The following is a 21,835-nucleotide window of genomic DNA, read 5'->3' on the forward strand; positions in this document are numbered from 1 at the left end:
GCCCTTCCACTTTACAGGTTTCTCATGAAGACTGGTGAGAATGGATGGATTGAATGGTTTGAAAATACGAGTCAATAAATAAATGAAAAATCCTAGGATATGTAGAGGGTGTGGAGTGCCCTCTGAGGACGTACAGGGCTATTGTTTTCATGGTTCTAATACATTAATAGTAAATGGAAGGCACAATAGAATTGACTCTCTGCCAAAATACCTACGTTAACTCCCCAATTCATATGTGTAGGGAGGAAAAAAATAAATATTTTAAAAAGCCAAATAGGACTAATATCTTTTTTGGGGGGTATTCCAAATTAGCCTGGACAAAGTATCCCGCACTAAAAAGTAAGAACAATTTTAAAAAGAGAAAGAAAACTTGAGATATTATATAGATTTTATTGCTGACATATTTGTTTAATGTTCAACTTCACTTAGGTATGTTTTCTTAATTATAATTCTGGCAGGGTTTTTTTTTGTTTTTTGTTTTTTTTTTTGCCAATCTTTCAAACAGACTTAAAATGTCTAAAGGCGTAAAGTCAAAATGAAGGTCAAAATCAGAAGTTAAAAGCAGTTGCTGTCTTGTCAGGGCACAGTGCTACAAGCATTAGATTTGACATCATGACTACCAGTGTCATGCTGAAAGGATGAGTGACTTCTACATTTTGACTCTAACCCATGGCTTTGGGTACTAGAGACAGGTCCCAGTGAGTGGGTAGGGCATTCGTCCTTTGTTTTTTATTGTCATTGCTCAAGTTCTCACCCAACCTGCAGTTTTCATGAACCGTGAGGGGGTGCCAGATGGACAGCCTGTGCTCCTCACATACCTGGCTCCCCCAAGCTTCCCTTCTCCATCTGGAGTCTGGCTGACTGTGCCAACGCTGCGGCACCAGGAGCTAACTTCCACCTGCCTTTCCACTGCTGTGTTCCCTCCACGGAGCTTCTATTTATACACCACCTCATGCTGCAGCACCCAGCTGGCTTTGTTGTTGTTGCTTTCCGTTTGCAGAGATGTTAACTGCAGTGGTGTTTATTCATCATCAAAAAACACCTTTCAGATAGGTCATCCATTTCCTATTTGTCATGGTTTTTTTTTTGGTAAAGATTAAGAGAGTGAATTTCACTCAGTTTAGTCAAGGACATAATGCCATTTATACACTTCTCTCTATTTAACAGTAGAGCAATTTCCCTTTAAATTTTTTTTAATATAACTTTATTAGGGAGATGGTGTTTATGAATTTGAATGTGGAATTTTGTAATCGAGCTAAAGTCCATTGGAGAGTCATTGTGAAGTTCTAGGCCTAAGAAAGGGTCCTGTGGCAGAATCTCTTATAAAAATTACAATATTTCCTTGAATTTTCACTTCCCTTGAATCAAACACAAGTGCTCACCTAACTTACCTATTTCAAGCCCTACTCTTGTGGCCGGAATTCTTAATTATTTTAGAGTTTTTACTTTAAAACTCAAAATTTATTTTGATTATATCTCATTTTTTATCTTTATTACTTTAACTCCTTAAATAATTGCTGGCTTCTTTCCAATATTCACTCATTGTATTTGTACAGGAATGTTGCAAAGGGCTGCACAACATGACCCCGTACCAGTGGGGGTGCCAAGTGAACCAGGAGAGGAGGATTTTAAGAATGTCTGAGTAGGGCTGACCATAAGTGTTTGTCTGAAATACTCAGAATACCTGCTATACATTTGAGAGGAGTGAAAGGGATGAATACACTTAGAGGGAGAATGGATTCTTCAAAAGGAAGATTTTTTTTTAAGGATCTGGAAAATATTGGTGGACTCATAAAAACATAAATGGAACAAATTATGACCACAAACTTAATAAAAGAACTGAAAGAAAAAACAACCAGCCAAAACAGTATTGGGGTGCGATAGCAAAAGGAAAAAATAATAATTTTGAGAGGTAGGTTTTTAAGATTCAGTGTTACAAAGGCCTTTTTAAATGAGCACATGTTTGGATTAGTGTCTTCTCATGATGATCTTATTACTCTTCTATGCTTGTCATGTATCATATTTTCTTTCTTTGTCAGGGTGAATGGGGCATTATATTCTCCTGGAAGCTCAGGGAAGGTTGCATTTTGATTCTGTAGTTTTAAGAGGTTTATAGTGAGGATTGAAGAATAATAAACAAGAAAAGAAAATCTAGGTGAAGGGAAAAATGCATATTATTGGAAGACTGGAAGGATCATCATTGTCTGTAATTTATCATAAACTGTGAGGAGCCAGGGTGAAAGCTCAATAGATAAGAGTCACTATCTGCATCTGGTAGCAGAGGATGTCTCCATGGTGATGGCGCTGCGGTTTACGGATTCACAGCCGCTGTGCATTCAGCATGAAAATGGATTAAGTGCGAAAGTAAGGTGGGGAGAAATGGAAGGAGGGGATGCCAGTGCAGCAGAACATTATTTAAAATACCACTGATTACTCAAATTACATGTGTTAAGTGATATCTTTGCTAGAATTGTATTGTCATTGACACTTAAAGAGGAACTTCTATGTGCCAGACTGTGTGCCAGAATCTCAAGATTTTAAGCTAAATATGGTAGAGCCCCATTAAGATGTTATAATCTGCTTGGGAGACATATCTTAGCATACACATTAAAATGAATTAAGTGCTGTAAAAGAAAGATACTAGAAAGGTGATTTTAGTTAAATATTTGGGCTTTGTAATCAGACTGTCTGGGTTTGAATCTGTTTGGTGATTTGCTGGCTGAATTTTTCTAAGGCTGAATTTCTTCATCAGTTTCTTAAAACCTGAAGAAAATAACTGGACTATTTAGTAAGTAATTGTCAGTATTTGCAACATACTGTCTTTAGTGCTTGTTACACCCAGTCTGCTAGTTAGGAGAGTAATGATGAATAAAATACTATAGGGCATCAAAAATCTGTGTGTGTGTCTAAGTGTGTCTGTGTGTCTCTGAGTGTGTCGTCTGGGCACGACGCTCTTGCAAGCCCTGACTGCAGAGCTGTCACACAGATCCAGGCCCCAGGTCTCGCCTTGATGCTGATTACTTTTGACTCTGATGATTCATTACCTCTTTAGTCTTCTCAGAGGTTGTAATTCTTGCCTCCAAGGCTTGTGGTGTGGGTATTAAAGAGACTCTCTAAAGGTTCGATCAAATATAAATAAATCCATCCATCTCAATTACCCTTGCCTAATTTGGAGTATTTATATTTTTATTTTTTAATATGTGAAAACTATGTTGATTGATGTTACCTGGTTGTTTATATTCAGATCGTTTAGATTTCTAAATCTGCATCTTTACTCTGTCCATGACTTTATTTCTGTGTTAAACTAAAATGAAAATCTAACTATAGATGTACCATTGTTGGGATAATATATAGACTCAGAAAAGGCTTAATATGTTTCTTTGTAGAAATGCTTGGATAATTTTGATTAGATTATACTTACCTTTAAGAAATCCTACATATTAAAACCAATCAAAAAGATTTTATCAACACCTGTTTACTCCGAATTCAAACTTAGAGCTTTTCAATCCTGGAGAGCAGAGCTTTGAATCTTGCAGTACGTGAAGGACTCCAACGTGGGACACAACTCTCTGGCATAAAACCTGTTGTTAACTGGGCACTTTATTTCATGAAATTTTTACCAGAGCCTTATTGACTCATTCTTAGCATAGGATTTTTAATAAGCTTACTTATCAGCTTTAATGACCCATGTCGTATTGAATCTGAAAACTCGAAGAGGACCCAGCAAAATCTTTTGGGAGTGAGAATACCAGTAGCTGGGGAGGTGACCCCATATAATCTGGGGAGGACACAGTGACCTTAATGTCGGCATGAGGATGCTTTCCTGCAGTTCCCCATAACCTGTATGCATAGTGACTACTGTGAGTCACTGAGAGAGAATGTTGGGTCTTCATGACGGTAGATACGTGTGTTTTATAATCTGACTTGGAAAGTTCACTTGCCCAGAATACTAAGAAGCATTACGGTAGTTAGAGTGGCAGGATGAAAGACATGGATTTGAAATGAGAAAGTACAAGGATGAGGGGAGAGGGAGCAACAGCAAACAGCATGAATGAAGACAAGGAGGTAGAACAAAGCCTGAGGTCATGAGACAACGAGAAGGCTGACAAGGCTGGAGCCAAGGATGGAGCCAGACTCTGAGGGGAATGGGCTTGTAAGAATTAAACAGGCTAGTTTAATGCAGATTTATGGCTCTATCTTCAGAAAATATATTGCAGTGTGTTTTCTTCACTCCTCACTAATTCTAATGTGCACAATCCAAAACTCACACTGAGAAATGGTACCAGGGAAGATGCAGCCATCCATTGAAGGTTTTGCACAGAAAAGCCATGTTGAAAGTGTTCCAGAAAGATTAATTTGGTAGAGTGGCACGTCAGAGGTCAACATGAAAGCTCCTAATTAGTTCAGCGAGGAGGTGATGAGTGCCTAGCCTGGCAGGCTGACAGAAACATTAGAAAAGACAGAAACGTTACTAGGGATTTGTAGAGGACAGGGTCAACAGAATGTGACGATCCACACTTAAGTACAGGGAAGACAGGAGGGAGAGACAATGACAAAGCAACGCACTAAGCTGTCACTGGGGAAAAAAAAAACAATTTTTAAAGCAATTGTTGGGTTTATATCTAGTTATAAGTAATCTGGCTTCAGTTTCTTTGTAAGTTAATACAATGATAAAATGCCTGGGCTTGTGTTCTACCCCTGACTCAGTCAAGTTTGTTTCCTTCACTGAACTTGAGTTATGTTATCTGGGCAAGGGTACCAACTTCACAGAGTGGTTATTAGAAATAAGTGTCTGCAAGATGTGTCTGCATCCCTTCTCTAAGCTGTGAATAGCAGGCAAGAGCTACCTGTGAGGACTTTATCTGCCTTTCGTCCCAAAACTCTTTGCAGAGCAAGAATTTTAATTTATGTGTACACATTCTTTCATAACCCAAAACTTCTAAACAAGAAGCATGAATTGTTTTGATTATTTCTGAAGAAATCTTACATTAGTAGCCATCATATAGCTTGTCTTATACCCAAAAGACTCATGTGCTTCTAATAGTAAATAAACTGCTTCTAGGCCAAAGGATTTCAAAGCATATTTTTCTGTGCCCACTTCCAATTCTGAATTCTTATCCCCAGTTACTGATTCATCAGCTCTCTGTCTGGAAACATAGACAAGCAAGTGAATGGTGAAAAATGCTGCCTTTTCACTGCTCTTTAGGGAAGAGGTTGTCAGTCTCCAGCTCAGTCCTTACAGTTTTGGGATATGTCTTAGAAGAGCATTATTTCCTTATTAACATATTTAATATTATTGTATTAAATATATGATTACTAAAGTGAACAGGGAACTGTTGGCTTCCTCCCAGAGACAACTGAAACCAGTTTAGACACACTGATAGCCGAAAAGAGAGAAATGAGTTAGGTTTTGCCAATATTTTTTAAGAAAAAAAGATTCAAAATGTGGTATTTTCTACCAAAATATTATTTTTCAACCCATGAGATCAGAACTGTTTTAGTAGCTGATCTTTTAAAATTAAAAGTCAGAGCTGTTCCCTCCATGTGACTGTAGCAACATTGGAATGAGCCGCATAGGGAACTGTGACACCCTGGGTCAAAGAAATATCAATGTGGGTTTGGAAAGCTGCTTTCATTGTTGCCGAGGTGGTGAAAAGAAAGAATATAAATTTGTATACGTTAAAAGCCTTGGAGAACCTGGAAGTGTTCTGAGCTTGGCAAAATTAAATTTCACATTAAAATGTTCTATGTTTAGCAAAACTCAAAACATATTTTGAGAATTCCCTTTTCTCTTACATTTATAACTCTGGGTATTTTAAGCAGTATTTTTATTTTTGATTCATTTCCAGTATTGTATGAGAAATTTCTATTAACCATGGGACTTTCTTTCTTGAACCTGGAAATTTTGCATTGTCAATGTTTAAATTGTATTCGAAACCAGGATGCCTGAGTTCAGTTTAAAGTTGTCATTTGTGCCTTGATGTTTGGCCAGCTATCTCCATTCCTTCCCAGTATATTTGTGTTTAATTATATTGAAATGCTAAGTCTACCCTAGCATTGCATATGTAGTTTTACCTTTATTATTGTGTTTCAGCAGACATTCATGTACAGAGTTCAGAACCCTAAGCCATTAAGCGTCAAGATTGTCTATAACTTTATTTGGGAGAGTTGGAGGGCACAACGTTGTAAATAGTCATATGAACATACATTTTTTAAAACCCTGCTTGTATGTTGCATGTCTTCAGACAGGTTCCAAATTCTAGCTCTAACCCAAATTCTGAGAAAAATATATGAAAAATATCCCCAAATGGATACAACTTATGATAGCAGAGAGAATCATAAATTTGTAATTTTTTTTGGTTATTGTTTTAGAGATGACCTAGCAGAATTTACTCAGAGTCTGCTTTTCATGGATGCGTGGCATTTTTGCTGTCATGAAAATAAACAACAGAGCCCATGTACAGAATTATTGTGAACTTAGAAGGACTTTTTCCATATTAAAATATTAAAAACACTATCATCATTTGAAGAATTCTGTTTTGTGTATCTTATCATCAGAGGGCTGATAAGAACTTGCTAGTCCCAGCTAGAATTTTCATTTATGTAATGTTGTGTATATAATTTTACAGAAATCTACCCTTCTAACACATACTTTCATTCTGCATAATTCTAAGGGAATTTGTTAACATTAAATACACAAGCTAAGACAGATTCTGAACGCCTTATTACTTTATAAAACATAAACATTGGACTTTAAATAAAGTATTCTAAGACCATAGAAGACCACTTTTTGAATAAAAATAAAATTCAGAAATTTTTATTCCTTGCTTTTGCCGATTAATATTTAAAATCAGATAATTGTTATTCTTATTCACTACTTTTGTGCTTAGAGACATTAGACATGAAATATTTAAAAAATACTCTAAACATTGCTCTTTGCTTAAGGAGACCTTTATTTTATTTATTTTTTATATGGAGTATAATTGATTTACAATATTATGTTATTTTTAGACGTACAGCATAGTGATTCAGCATTTTTGCGGGTTACACTCCATTATAGGTTATTATAAGATAATGGCTATGATTCCCTGTGCTATACAGTATATCCTTGTTGCTTATCTATTTTATGTATAGTAGTTTGTATCTGTTAATCCCATACCCCTAATTTGTCCCTTTCTTTTTCCCTCTCCCCTTTGGTAACCACAAGCTTGTTTTCTATGTCTGTGAGTCTATTTCTCTTTTGCATATGCATTAATTTGTATTATTTTTAAAATTCTACCTATAAGTGATATCATACAGTATTTGCCTTTAGCTGTCTGATCTGCTTCACTTAGTGTAATATTCTAGAGGTCAACCCCCACTGCTGCAAATGGCAGTATTTCATTATGAGTAATATTCAATTGCGTGTGTGTGTGTGTGTGTGTGTGTGTGTGTGTGTGTCACTCTTCTTAATCCACTCATCTGTTGATGGGCACAGATGTCTTGGCTATTGTAAATAATACTGCATTGGGGTGCACGAACCTTTCCAATTAGTGTTTTCATTGTTTCCAGATATATACCCAGGTGTGGGATTGCTGGATCATATGGTAGTTCTGTTTTCAGTTTCTGGAGGAACCTCCATAACGTCTTCCATAGTGGTTGCACCAGTTTACATTCCTACCAACAGTGTACAAGAGTTCCCTCTCCTCCACACCCTCTCCAGCCTTTGTTACTTGTAGACTTTTTGATGATGGCCATTCTGAGGTATTTTCTAGTTTTATTTTTGATATTATCATTGACCCATTTGTTTTTCAGTAGCATATTGTTTAGTCTCTGTGTATTTGTTCTTTTCTCATTTTTGTTTCTGTAGCTGATTTCTAGTTTCATACTGTTGTGGTTCAAAAAAATGCTTGATACAATTTCTAGCCTCTTAAATTTGTTGAGGCTTCTTTTATGACCTAGTATGTGGTCTATCCTGGAGAATGGTCCAAGTGAACCTTAAAACAATGTGTATTCTGCTGGCTTTGGATGTAATGGCTTTGGGTATCTGTGAAGTCCAATGTGTGTTGTGTTATGTTGTTTAAGACCACTGTTGCCTTATTGATTTTCTGTCTGGATGATTTGCCTATTGATGTCAGTGGGGTGTTAAATTCCCCTACTACTGTTGTATTATTGTCCATTTCTCCCTTTATGTCTGTATTAGTTTTATATTTTTAGATGCTCTGATATTGGGTGTGTGATATTAACAAGTGTAATATTCTCTTATTATATTGATCTCTTTATCATTATATAACACCCTTCTTTGTCTTTTGTTATTGCCTGTTGTAAAGTCTATTCTGTCTGACATGATTATTGCCACTCCTGCCTTCTTGTCATTTCCATTTGCATGAAACACCCTTTTATATCCCCTCCCTTTCAGTTTGTGTGTATTTAGCCCTCAAGTGAGTCTCTTGTAAGCAGCATATGGGGAAGGTCTTGGCTTTTTATTCAATCATCGACTCTATGTCTTTTGATCAGAACATTTAGCCCATTGACACATTTAATGTAGTTGTTGATAGGTAGTACTTACTGCCATTTTAGTATTTGTTTTCTAGTTGTTTTTTAAGTTTTCTCAGTTCATTTCTTCTTTGTGTTTCTCCCACTGTGGTTTGATGATAATATTTTATAATATGCTTGGTTTCCTTTCTTTTTGGTTTTTGTGTATCTATTTTAGTTTTTTAATATGTGGTTTCCATGAGGTTCATAAACATTGACCCATAATTATATCTTTTTGCTTTAAACTAGTAGTCATTTAAGTTTAAATACATTCTAAAAGATCAACATTTTTACTCCCCTCCCCCACTTTCATGTTTTTGACGTCATATTTTACATCTTCGTGCTTATTCCTTTACTGTTTATTGTAGTTATAGTTACGTTGGTAATTTTTTGTCTTTTAATCTATGTACTGGCTTATTTAAGTGACCTTCAATCTTTATTATATACTTGCCTTTCCTATAGGAATTTTTCTTTTCTGGAAAATTCTTACTGCTTTTCCATCTAGAGGAGACCCTTCAACATCTCTTGTAAACATAGGTTTAATATTGGTGAATTTTTTAAGCTTTTGCTTGTCTGAGAAGTTCTTTATCTCCTTCTATTCTAAATGATTACCATGCTGTGTAGAGTATCCTATGTTTTTCCCCTTCAGGGCTTTGAATATATCATGCCATTCCCTTGTGGCCTGCAAAATTTCTACAAAGAAATCAACTGATCACCAGAAAATAACTGGTGTTCTCTTGTAAATGACTCTTTATCCTTCTCTTCCTGCCTTTAGAGTTCTCTCTTTATCTTTAACTTTTGTCATTTTAATTATTATACGTGTTGGTGTGAGTCTGTTTGGGTTCATCTTGTTTAGGACCCTCTGTGCTTCCTGTACTTGGATATCTGTTTCCTTCTTTACGTTTGGGAAGTTTTCAGCCATAATTTCCTCAAATACATTTTTAATACCCTTATCTCTCTCTTCTTCTGGAATATCTACAATGCAAATGTTGTCACATTTAATACTATCCCACAGATCTCATATATTGCACTAATTTTTTTTTTTTTTCATTTGTCTTTCTCTCTGCTGTTCTGATTGGGTGATTTCCATTATTCTACCTTCCATATCACTTATGTATCCTTTTGTGCCATTTATTCTAGGGTGCTTCTAGAGTGCTTTCTATCTCAGATATTAAATTAGCTATTTTTGATTGGATCTTCTTTATATTTTCTAGTTTCTTGTTAAAATTATTTGTGTTTAGATCAATTCTCTTCTAGATTCAGTTAACATTTTTACTACTAATGTTTAAAATTCTTTGTTAAATTATTTATTTATGTTTCATTTATTTTTTCAGGAGTTTTCTCTTGCTCTTTCAATTGGGAGTAGTTCCTTTGCCTTTTCATTTTACTTAACTTTCTCTGTCGCTATAAATTTAGGTGAAATAGTTACCTATTGTGGTCTTGAAGGGGTGTTCTTATGTGGGTGTGTCCCTATGTCAACAGTATTTGCCCAATGCCTGTTGTGGGAGGACTGGATTTGATGCGGATGCGAGTCATATCTTTACTCAGGGTGTGCTGGCTACTTATTAGGAGGTTTGACTGGAGATTGGGGAGCTAGAGTCTGTGCAGGTGGTGAGGCAGGACTTCCTTGCTCGGTAGCCATCACCACCTTGTCAAGAGAGGAGTCTGCTCTCAAGTTGTAGCATGGAAGTTCTGAGGGTCAGGCTCGAGTTGGCTCTGTTCCCTTTAAGAGTGTGTTTCCCTTCTCTCCTCACAGGGGCATTTTCCCCAAAGGAGGGGAGTGCTGAAGCAAGTGGAGCTCATGTGCTTACAGATGTCCAATGCTCCACTTGTGTAGTTATCTGTGGTTCTGCTCAGATGCAGCCCAAGTTTGCATTTTTCCCCCCATCATGGCTGCTCTAGGTCTAGTGCTGTGGAGTGGGTGGGGCTGGAGCATTTGCTCCACTTAGGCTGGGGTGCACAGCAAGGCAGTTTTGGGGTTCTGGCAGCCATCTGGGCTGCTTCTGGGGCGCTGCTTGAGTAAGCACCAACAATGGCCATCACCCCACCTGTGCTCTGTCCCAGGCGGGTCACTCCTGCATTCCTAGGTCAGGTCTTTTCCCAGGTATTGGCGGTCCAAGGTCCACTGCCAAGCTGTGGCATGGATGAGGCTGGGTGTTCACTTGGCTTGGGCTGGGGAGCATGGTGCAGCAGCAGACGCTAGGGCAGACGTCTACGGCAGCACCTGTGCACTCCTCATCAGTGGAGATGGACTTCTCCAGCCTTTCTGTCTGTCCCAGCAGTTCTCCAAGCAGCCAAGGGGGCTTTCCTCCTACATGGAGGACCTCAGGACTAGGAGGTCCCATCTGTTGCTTGTCCTACTCACTCCCTAGGGCAAGTGTTTGTCCATGTGATCTCCCTTTTCCTCTGATTCCCCTCCCAGGGGCATAGGTGCCAACCCAGTATATTTCTTCTCATCTTACCCGATTACATGTGTACCTTTCCTACAGCCTTGGTTGTATGGGAGCCCTTCTGCCAGTTTCCAGTTAGTTTTCCATGAGAACTGCTCCACACATAGATGTATTTTTGATGTGTTTGTGGGAGATGGTAAGAGGAGCTCCATGTCCTCTCACTCTGCCATCTTTATCTCCCTCCCTTTTTGACTTCTAAGTGTATGAAAGAGGGAATACAAGCATACACTTTCATGAAGATTTTGGAAATTACACAATGGGAATTCACTACTTTGGATTCTCCAGTAACTGATATATGAATGACCAAATATAATAGTCTTAAGCAGATGGATTATTTGAGACATTTAAGGTATATTTGAGAATATTACTTTTCATACTCAATCTTATTCTCCTTTGGTAAATGAAAACTTTAGAAGGAGGTTGGGTTCAGTTTTTTTAAATAGGAAATGCAAGAATGTTAGCATTTAAAATAGACATTATTGTTTTGACCATGTGTAACTAGATTTTGAGACTATTTACTTTTGCTTTTTTACCTATTCAAACTTCTTACACTAGAGTATGCCTCTTAAAAATGAAACTAACATACTAAGTGATTATAGTTATTCTGTTAAAGAATAAATATTGTATATAAAATTGAATTGGTTTATTAGTAATCCAGTATCTACCACATGCAACAGATGTAAATTCATAAGTTTTTTTTCCCAAGGTCTCAGTCTATGGGTTGGTAGTTTTACATTCTTGGCAACTCTGGGTGGCTTATCTAGTGGGTTTTCCCTACACCTACATCCCTGAGGGCTCCAGACCACCACTTAACTTCTCAGGCTGTGGCTGTTGCATTTACATTAAAAAATTGGTCAAGAAAATATCATGAGTTTTCCAAGGGAATTAACTGCTGCCAAATGTATTTCTCCATTGCCAGATGTGTAACAGCAGCCCCAATTCCTCTGATAATCAGGGTCAATTATCCTTTTAGGATGGATTCCTTATCTTGCCTGCTAGTCCCTCGGCACAAAGAGACCAGGCAACAGTCATAGTTTAAAATTCAATGGGATTTTTTTTAAACATTTTTTTATTGACTTATAATCATTTTACAAAGTTGTGTCAAATTCCAGTGTAGAGCACAATTTTTCAGTTATACATGAACATATATATATTCATTGTCACATTTTTTTCTCTGTGAGCTACCATGAGATCTTGTGTATATTTCCCTGTGCTATACAATATAATTTTGTTTATCTATTCTACAATTTTGAAATCCCATCTATCCCTTCCCACCCTCTGCCCCCTTGGCAACCACAAGTTTGTATTCTATATCTATGAGTCTGTTTCTGTTTTGTATTTATGCTTTGTTTTTTTGTTTTTGTTTTTGTTTTTTTAGATTCCACATATGAGCAATCTCATATGGTCTTTTTCTTTCTCTTTCTGGCTTACTTCACTTAGAATGACATTCTCCAGGAGCATCCATGTTGCTGCAAATGGCGTTATGTTGTCAGTTTTTATGGCTGAGTAGTATTCCATTGTATAAATATACCACATCTTCTTTATCCAGTAATCTATTGATGGGCATTTAGGCTGTCTCCATGTCTTGGCTATTGTAAATAGTGCTGCTATGAACATTGGGGTGCAGGTGTCATTTTGAAGTAGGGTTCCTTCTGGATATATGCCCAGGTGTGGGATTCCTGGGTCATACGGTAAGTCTATTCCTAGTCTTTTGAGGAATCTCCATACTGTTTTCCACAGTGGCTGCACCAAACTGCATTCCCACCAGCAGTGTAGGAGGGTTGCCCTTTCTCCACAGCCTCTCCAGCATTTGCCATTTGTGGATTTTTGAATGATGGCCATTTCAGTGGGATTCTTGCCTTGTCTTCAGGTGGAAGACTCGTCAGTAAGGTTACAAGAAATTGGAGGATTTAATGATCAGTTTTCCAATTTATATCTATTAGCTAAGACTTATGTCAGTTCTAAATATTTAAATTTAAATAATGATTTTCTGATATTTATAAAGATTTTATTTATCTAATATGTCTTTATTTTATCATCTGTTTCCTTCTAATTTATTATCTAAAACAAATCTTGAAACATTACTGGCAGATTATTCAATAAATATTAACACTACTGTAACTAGATAATAAGCAGAGTCTTTTTTTTCCCTTCCAGTATGCAAACTATGATTCATGTTATTTTTCTTTAGCAGTAGTGCTACCTCTTTTGTAGGTCACTTCTATTTGTCAGTGAAGTGTATCATCCCCATATGCCAATGCAGGCCATTTTTGTTTCTCCAGATCCAAAAGGAAAAGAGTCACCTGTCCCTTCATTTGCAGTGTGAGATCCTTATGTGATTCAGATGGGTCACCAGCATTACCTCAAATTGAAATTCTTAGATGGACAGTGTTTCTAACTCAGAATCTTTTATCTCTAAAAACTGATCTAAAAAGTTGGTGCCAATCAACTGCCAAATCAAGTAAAGGGAGATAGTATAATGTGACGGGCAGTAAGAGATGCTAAGTTTTTTAAAAAGCAAATTCTGTCAACAGGTTAGTAGTATGAATCTATATCCTAGAATTTTCTAAGGCTCAACTGGGATAATGTTGATGAGGATACTTTATTAACATCAAGCATCATACATTTAATATCAACATAAGTTGCTGACGCTTTATGGAATTTTTACAGTGTTGAAAATAATACTGACTAAGGATATTTCAAAGATCTTTCAATTTTTTACTTGTTTTGGTGTGAAAGTTCTCCCTAATTATCCTTCCAGTTGTTGAAGGTCTCTGAGACTATGAAGAGGAGAAATAGAACTCAGTATGTGGGGTCAAGTTTTCAGGATGTCAGTGAGTTTTTAAATTTTGTAATGGTTATTTCACTGAGCATGTGTTGACTTGAGAACTGTGCAGTGGCATGTATTAACCAAGAGAAAATAATATAATCTTTGACTTGTGCCTTGGAGGAAGCCTTTTACAAAGGTGAATAGCCAGAAAAGTTGGAATGCAACATTTTCTCTCTTAATCTATCATAACAGTAGACTCAATACAAATGGAAAAAAGTGAGGAAAAAAAAAAAAAGATTCTTCTGTTTTTGTGAAAAGGTGACCAGATAGTGGATAAAACATAGCTAGAATATAGAAAATAGCAAATTCTCATGAACGGTCTTACTTCCAGGAACGCATCAAGAATTACTTCAAGGGCTAATGCTAATATTTAGAATATAAGCCAATTTAATCTAAATTTTTAAATTAACTTAAAAAGAATTATTGAGGTGACTTCTACAATGGCCACAAATGTAGACAATTACAAGCCTAAGGGAAGAAAAAATAGGTGTTGGCTTACTGTTACAAGATGCAGGATATGAGGAATATAAATAAACCAAATCTTGGTAGTGGTAGATATATTCATTATTTGAGCAGTATAAGAACAGCAGTTTTTAAAATCTTATGAACTACAATAATCTGTTTTTTAAAGCTTGTGATGGAAATTATTAAGCCATACAGAAAATAAGTTTAAATATTTATTTTTATATTTCTTTATCAATATATTTTTAGTCAGTGTTTTCTCTTTTGAGTCAAAGAGTTCAAAATGAGTATTTGTGTTGCAAGTGACTTTCTTTCTTTTGTGACATTTTAAAAATGTCCCGAAAAACCCTATCCATGGGCACTGTGGGCTATAAACACAGATTGATATGGTACTTTGATGGACTGACTTCCAAACAAAGATACAACTATTTGAAAATTTAGTATTTTCTCAAATCCAAAATGTAAAATAGCATTAAAATAGAGAAAAATTGCTGCCCCTGTTGTGTTCAGAATCTATCGATCAATTTACATTCATCTTGAAACTCATTAATATCATGAAAAGTGACTTTATCATCAAATGTCTCCATATTCTGGAATAATAATGCTTGCATGGTGTATATGTATATGCACATATTTATTTGCTTTGCATTTAAGATTGAATATTTGATTTTTGTACTGAGATTATATTTTGTGTCCTGACTCAAGAAATAATCAAAGAAGCCTGTGTTCAATACTAGCAGCAGTTCTTTGTTCTTTGAAGGGACCTCTAAATTTGGAATATGTTAGGACAGTTTTTTTTTTTTAAATAATGATCCAAACAGTTAGGTTTTTATATTGTGCCACACCTTCTCCTTCCAAAAAAAAAAAACTTGTCCTTGGTATATTAAAGGCATCTTGTTTTAATGTGGCAGATGACAGTCATGTTACCTATGAGCACCTTTCAATGTAGCTTATCAGGGAAGGATGAATAAACCTTTTTATTTAACTCATCATTTGTGCTTCATTCTATGCATGCTTTTTGCAGATTGGATGACTTTGTTCAATTTATGTGAGATCTACAGTAGAAGTGAAAATGGAAATGTGTATACATATGTATAACTGAATCACTATGCTGTACACCAGAACCTAACACAACATTGTAAATTAACTATACTTCAATTTTAAAAAAGATAAAAGAAAAAAAAAAGAAAAAGCAGATCTTGAGAAAAATCCTATAAAATATTTTAAATAAAACTTTGCATATGATGCTTTTTTATGAACAACCACTAAAATAATTGGGCTACCAATATTTTCTTGTTGTTAGAAACTTAAGAGAGAAATGTACTACATGAAAAAGTTCTTATTCTTATTTTTTTCAAAGATCATTTCTGAGAATGTATATAAAAATATATCTTTATTTTTGTATCGTATCAAGAGCTTTTAAAATGTTAGATAATTGTTTCCCAAACTTGGAACTTAACTTTCATGCTTGTCATTTTGGGGGGGAAATTTATTCTGTGCATATGAAATGCCACGAGAATATTATTTTCTCTTTTAAGTAATATAACATTATCTCCAAAATGTATATATTAGAACTTTTGCCAAATCTTACTTTTCCTTGGGAATTTGCTTAGCGGTTGTCAGTAATGTAAAAACAGTAGACTTTCAAGCCTCCTACTATTTCCCTTGTCTGAGGGAATTTTCACTTTTATTGTAGCCTAGAGCAGCCAATGCAGCTTTGTCAGGCTTTCACATGACATCATTCTTCCTCCCTAAATCCTCTGTCAATAACAACATAAGGTTTAAACTGTATTTGGAAAATGTATAATAAGCAAGTCCTCTTGACTATTGGGGAATCTTTAAACGATCCCTCCAAATCCCATAAATCTCAAGATAACCAATCTGTTAGTTCAGTCATGCATTTCTTGAGCATATCAGAATCGTGCTCAGAAAAGAAAAAAGAGGATTCAATTCCCATATCTACACTTAATAATATTTACTATTGAAATAAAAAAGAAAGGCAGCTGCCTCTTAATTTTTTTAAAAGTATGTAACAGTAATTCACTCTAGATTGAAAGGGTTTGAAATATTCTTTGCAATGGTTGAATAATTAGGGTCTTCAGGCAGATTTGTGAAGTATGTGGCATGCCTAGCCTCATTCATGTTATAAACAACTATACCTCTATCCATTTATTCATTCACATTTTTTGTGCCTCAAAATGTATACTGAGGACCTCCTTTATGTTGGGCACTCTGGCAGTGAGTGTTTAAAGATGAGCAACACATGCTTCCTGTGGTCAGTATTTTCAAAATTAGGTTGAGGAATCAGACAATTGAAAACATGTTATGAAATCCTGTGTTTGGCAGATGAGCCACCTGATGGGGTTAGTTGGGGAGAGGGGGTTTCTGGAAGGATGTTCTGTAAGTAATGCCTGAGGAGACTCAACCGTCTTGTCTAGTACAGCGTATTCCCAAGTAGTGATCAGCTCTCAAGAAAATGTATTTATTTTCTTGAGGATATTAAGTTTGCAAATGTTTTCTTCGGAGTGCACTGAAAAGCTTTGCTTTTGGCAAAAGTAGTGGTTCTTTATTGTGTGTGATCCCTCTGACAATCCACTGTGGACCTCTTCCCTGAAAAACATGTGGTGACTGTTTATAAACCCATACATACTTTTTGCGTACAACTTTTAGAAAATCACAGACATGAAGTTTCTTTAAAGCTGGTCCATGGACCCTAGCTTCAGAACTGAAGGACTAAAGATTACTGGGGAATCAGAAATTGGGTGGAAGAGACATTATTTAAAGTTAGAACGTAGCGAGTCGTATTTTAACCATAGATTCTTTTACAGAATATGTTTGCTCTGTCTACTACAGAAAAGTACTCTGCCATTTTTTGGTCTCTGATTAATCTTTTTTTTTTTTTTTTTTTTTTTGTAGTACAGTGAATGCAAATAGCCTCTAGGCAAAAAACAAAACTTGTGGTTTTCCATGTAATTTGAAAATTGTTCTTTTTGACATTTTATTTTGGCCTATCGGTTAGCTCCAACCCCATTTTTTGACCATAGGAATCTGAGCAGAATTCCAAACAGACAGTAAATATTCTAATTGCAGTGAGCATTTCCCTAGTATTGTCGTGTATAACCAGTTTCTTATACTGCTGTCAGTTCTGATATCACTAAACTCATATTGCTGCATTGAATGAGGCTAATGACTGGTAATTCATACTTCTAAAACTATTTCTCTGTAATTTTTGTTCTTTTGGTATAAAATAAATTTTAAAATACCATATAGAAAGAAAAGCAAAAAGCTCCAAAGTGGATTTGAGAATTATAAATATCTTGGAGTCTATATTAAAAACATATGTTTGATTGGAATGCAAATTCTAAATCCATATTAATATAAATTGTCATGATCCAGCTTGCTATGCCAATGCATAAGTAAAGCTTTTCGCATGCAGGAATAAAATACTTTAACTTAAGTAGGAGATGAGTTAAGGAAACCTTCAAATGTGTGCAAAAAAAAAAGAAAAAAAGAAAAGAAAAGAAATTGCACATTTTAAACTATGTGATAGGTTGAAAATTCTAAGATGTCCATTTTTGTTGCTAATAGTATCAATATTTAAAGATATACAAAGCCTGCAGTATATGAAGTCTGCACATAAATGAATTGGCTTAGTCACTCACTATCGCTTCTTCTTAAAGAAATATTTGTTTTCTCCTGAAACAATTCATTGTATATTCAGAACCACAAAGCTACGACTGAAGTTATTAGCTCAGAAAAAAAAATATAACAGTTAGGGGAGGGTATAGCTCAGGCGTAGAGTACCTGCCTAGCATATGCGAGGTCCTGGGTTCAATCCCCACTACCTCCATTAAAGTAAATAAATAAATAAATCTAATTACCTCCTCCCCACCAAAATAATAATAATAATAATAATAATAATAATAATAATATTAAATAAAAAGCAGGCTTGTGTGCTTCAGAGCAGTTTTGTCTCCTGTTGAGAATTATCTGGTCAGGAGTAATGTTTTCCTTCTGTGAAGTGTTTTATCAACTTAGACTCCTGACCTTTGTTTGAAATAACCCATCAAGACATCAACCATATTCCACGTAAAAAGTCACTACAAGAAAATAAAAATCTAAAACACATTTGAGTTTTATCTTACTGCTTTTATTATATAAAGGTAGTACTGAAAACTGCATTCTATTTGGTTGAGTGCTAAGCTTTCAAATCAACTAGCTGATTCAGAGAAGAGTAAAATTTATTCTTGCAGAAAAGATGTAATGCTAATAACGATAATGACAATGCTAATTATTTGTAGTATTGAGAGCTTGTTAAAAATGGAGATCTGAGGCATCTCCCCAGGCCTAGTAAATCAGAACCTGCATTTTAACCAGGTTCACTATGATTCCTGGGCAAATAAATGTTATAGAAGCACTTATCCATTGTCCCTAGTTTTCCCCCAGCACTAGGGGAGGAAGAGCCAGAGTGAGAGTCACTGAGTTACTATACAATGATTTGCATAGTAAATACTCACGATGGAAGATTTAAATAACTAGTAAACTGATTTTTGCTTAGCGTAGTGAAAAATCTTGAATAAAATAAGACAGTGCAAAATTTGTTTTTATAAGAACTAATCAAGCCTTTTATATAATTGCAAAATATTTTATTTAGGTAGGCCATCTATTTTCTTAGGGCGTCTGGCTTTCGGGAGGGTGGATATGGAGCAGTTTCTGCTGCGTGCGTATGAAGTTGGTTAGAATCTGGATTCAATTTAAGGCATCAAGACCACCACCTTAGCCAGCACTGTAAGCTGCTCTGTGGACCCATCGCACTTGGTCTCTGTGATAGTGAAAGATGGTGAGCATCGCTCTCCTTCTGCAGACCGCCCTTTCACTGAGAGTGGGGCAGAAGGGAGGGTTAATGCGAGAATTCTAACGACTATTTTTTCATATGAAAAACTGATAACTCACCTTAAGCTAATTCCTATTTTTTTCCTTTCTAGGTTTACTCATAAATAAACTCCTTATATCAGTTTTGTATACATGAACTAAACCAAGTATACAATTTTATTTGATAAACCTTTGCTCAAATCCTAAAGCATTGGATAGCTTTCAAGACTGGAGTTTAAAGTTTTTAAATTAACTAACTTTATTAGTTTTTTTTTAGTGAAAATTCATACATATTAAGATTTGGATTTAGTAAAAGAGAGTGATTTGAAAAGCATGGGTTTTGTCATTTTCTACATTTCTAATATAAGTTCCTCCTCGCCTTTTTGGTTTTGCAGAAGAAAAATCTGAAGAAAAATTTTAAAAAAAGAAAATTTGTAACCTGTATCAAGAAACAAATATCCCAGAATTTCCAAAGCATTTGTCAATGTTTTACTATTTCATGATTAATTTATTCTCTTAAGTTTGTTATGTTTCCTAGAGTTATTATATTTTGACTTCTGGCAGTACAAAGGGATTGATTAATCTACTTTTAGACTCAAATAAACAAGGAGGCCATTTTTTTGTTATGCAAATGTATATTTCTGACCTTAGTAGAGAATTCACATACTGGCTTTAAATAAATTCGCAGTGGTTCGTAGAGCTTTACTTTAAGTAGCATAAATTTTCTGGTTATAAAAGATAGAATCAGAGTGTTTCCAGGATGAGGGTAATGGTTTTGAAGCTCCTGAAAATAAGGACAATGTCTTATTTGTCATCAAAGATCAAAGTCCAGCATCTAGTCATTGCCTAAAAAAATGTTGACTTAAATATTACTTTTGCTAGTTATTTATACATTTTATAGAGAGTCCAAGCCAATGTGGTCTTTAGAGAAAGTGTATTATAACTGTATAAAAATGTAATGAATGAGTTGCTGTAACAGCACAATAGTCTTTTGTCTTAATTGCACTTTATGAAGTTGTAATAGCACATGGTTTAGAGGTTAATTCTACCTCTCTTTCCTGACCTGCTGCTGATCACGGGTATGCACTGTGAATTCAGGCATTCCTATCAGATTCTGACTTATTTTCAAATTAGCCATGATTGCTGAATTCTCTTTCCTTAGGATCCTCCACAAATCAGAGACCCTTCCATTCAAAGAAATGACTTTCTCCTCCTGCCCTCAAACATCAAAGTGAAAAACGTAGGTCACATCCTTTCACAGGTGGCTCATATTACATTGTAAGAGGTCCAGTATGTTTGGTTACCCTTACTTTCTGAAATACATCTATATCTGTAAGGACCACATTTCCATATTTTTGCAATACTTTTCTTGTTAGCTTGTTTGCCTTGATTTTTGTTCTTAAATAATTTACATTTTAATTAAACTTTTCTCTTTTAGCTGTGTTTTGGGGTGACATTGCCTTAGATGATGAAGACTTAAATATCTTTCAAATTGATAGGACAATTGACCTTACACAGAACCCCTTTGGAAAATTTGGACACACCACAGGTATGGTTTACTATTTGATTCAGTTTGCATTCATCTACTCTTCAAATGTTAAAATACTCTTTGGATCATTTTTAATATTTGCTGGTCAACTCTGATTCCCTTGATATGGATGAGCCTATTTAGAAATTTAGGTTTTGTTCATAGTTTTAATATTATTAATTGATGTATATAACAATGTATTTACCTCATACCAGGCTTGGTTTAAGTACTTTGCAAGCATTAACTCTTTGTATCCTCATAATGACCCCATGAGGGTAGCTGCTAATATTATTGTGATTTACAAGTGAGGAGATTTACAAGGTTATATAGTTTTCTCATTGTCACGTAGCCAGGAAATGGCTGAGTGAGGACCAAAATTCAGTTCTTAGAAATGTCAAATTTCATCCTCTTGAGCATTATATTCAGTTGCCTTCTATTTGGATACTGAGTTACAAAACATAAATTATTCTTAGAGTGATTACACACAAGCTTATTAGAGAAATTGATCTAGCTTTATAATTTTTATGAAAACCTGGAAGATAATTTCAATTTAACTGTTTGAACATGTTTGAATTATGCCTATATGAGATTTGTAATATTTAAAAAATTATTTGGGTTCTCATTTTTAAATAGTTTAATTAAAATTTAAAAAAAAAGATTCATATTATTTTGATACAACTTTTTAGTCTGTATTTTATTTGAGGAACATTGCAAGGTTAAAAATGTAAAACTTCATTTTGTTGTTATAGCTGAAACATTGATTCAGTGTCGTGCTTTTTGTTTTTATTGACTCTCTCCTCATGCTCAATGCTATTTTTATTTTCTTCTTGTATTCTGTGGAAAATAAGATACATCATCCCTCTGTGGTATCTAGCAGACAAGGACATTTTAGACTTAAGACTTTTTATTATAAGTTTCAAAAGTGTGGAAAAGTTAATAGAATAATACAAGCAATACCCATACACCTCTAAGAGTCAACGATTGTTACGTTTACTGAATTTGCTTTGTGTGTGTGTGTGCACGCATACATGCAGAAGGGTGTATAAAATATTTTGAGGTTAATTGCAGACAACATAGCTTTTCAACATTCAGTAGGTTAGCATGCACTTTTTAAGGATAAAGACATGATTGTCTATAATCAAAATACAATTATTGCATGTATGAAATTTATTTAAGATA

General features: G+C 35.3%; 1 protein-coding gene across 1 annotated transcript in view; it reads left to right on the forward strand.

Moving 5' to 3' along the window:
* Positions 1 to 21,835, forward strand: part of TLL1 (tolloid like 1) — a 183,383-nt gene that overhangs the window by 58,698 nt on the left and 102,850 nt on the right. The window contains exon 2 of the mRNA XM_074377000.1: positions 20,567 to 20,677. Within this exon, the coding sequence (XP_074233101.1) occupies positions 20,567 to 20,677 (111 nt within the window). The remainder of the gene's footprint in view (positions 1 to 20,566; positions 20,678 to 21,835) is intronic.

This window comes from Camelus bactrianus, chromosome 2 (genome assembly GCF_048773025.1).
Source record: "Camelus bactrianus isolate YW-2024 breed Bactrian camel chromosome 2, ASM4877302v1, whole genome shotgun sequence".
NCBI classification, from domain to species: Eukaryota; Metazoa; Chordata; class Mammalia; order Artiodactyla; family Camelidae; genus Camelus; species Camelus bactrianus.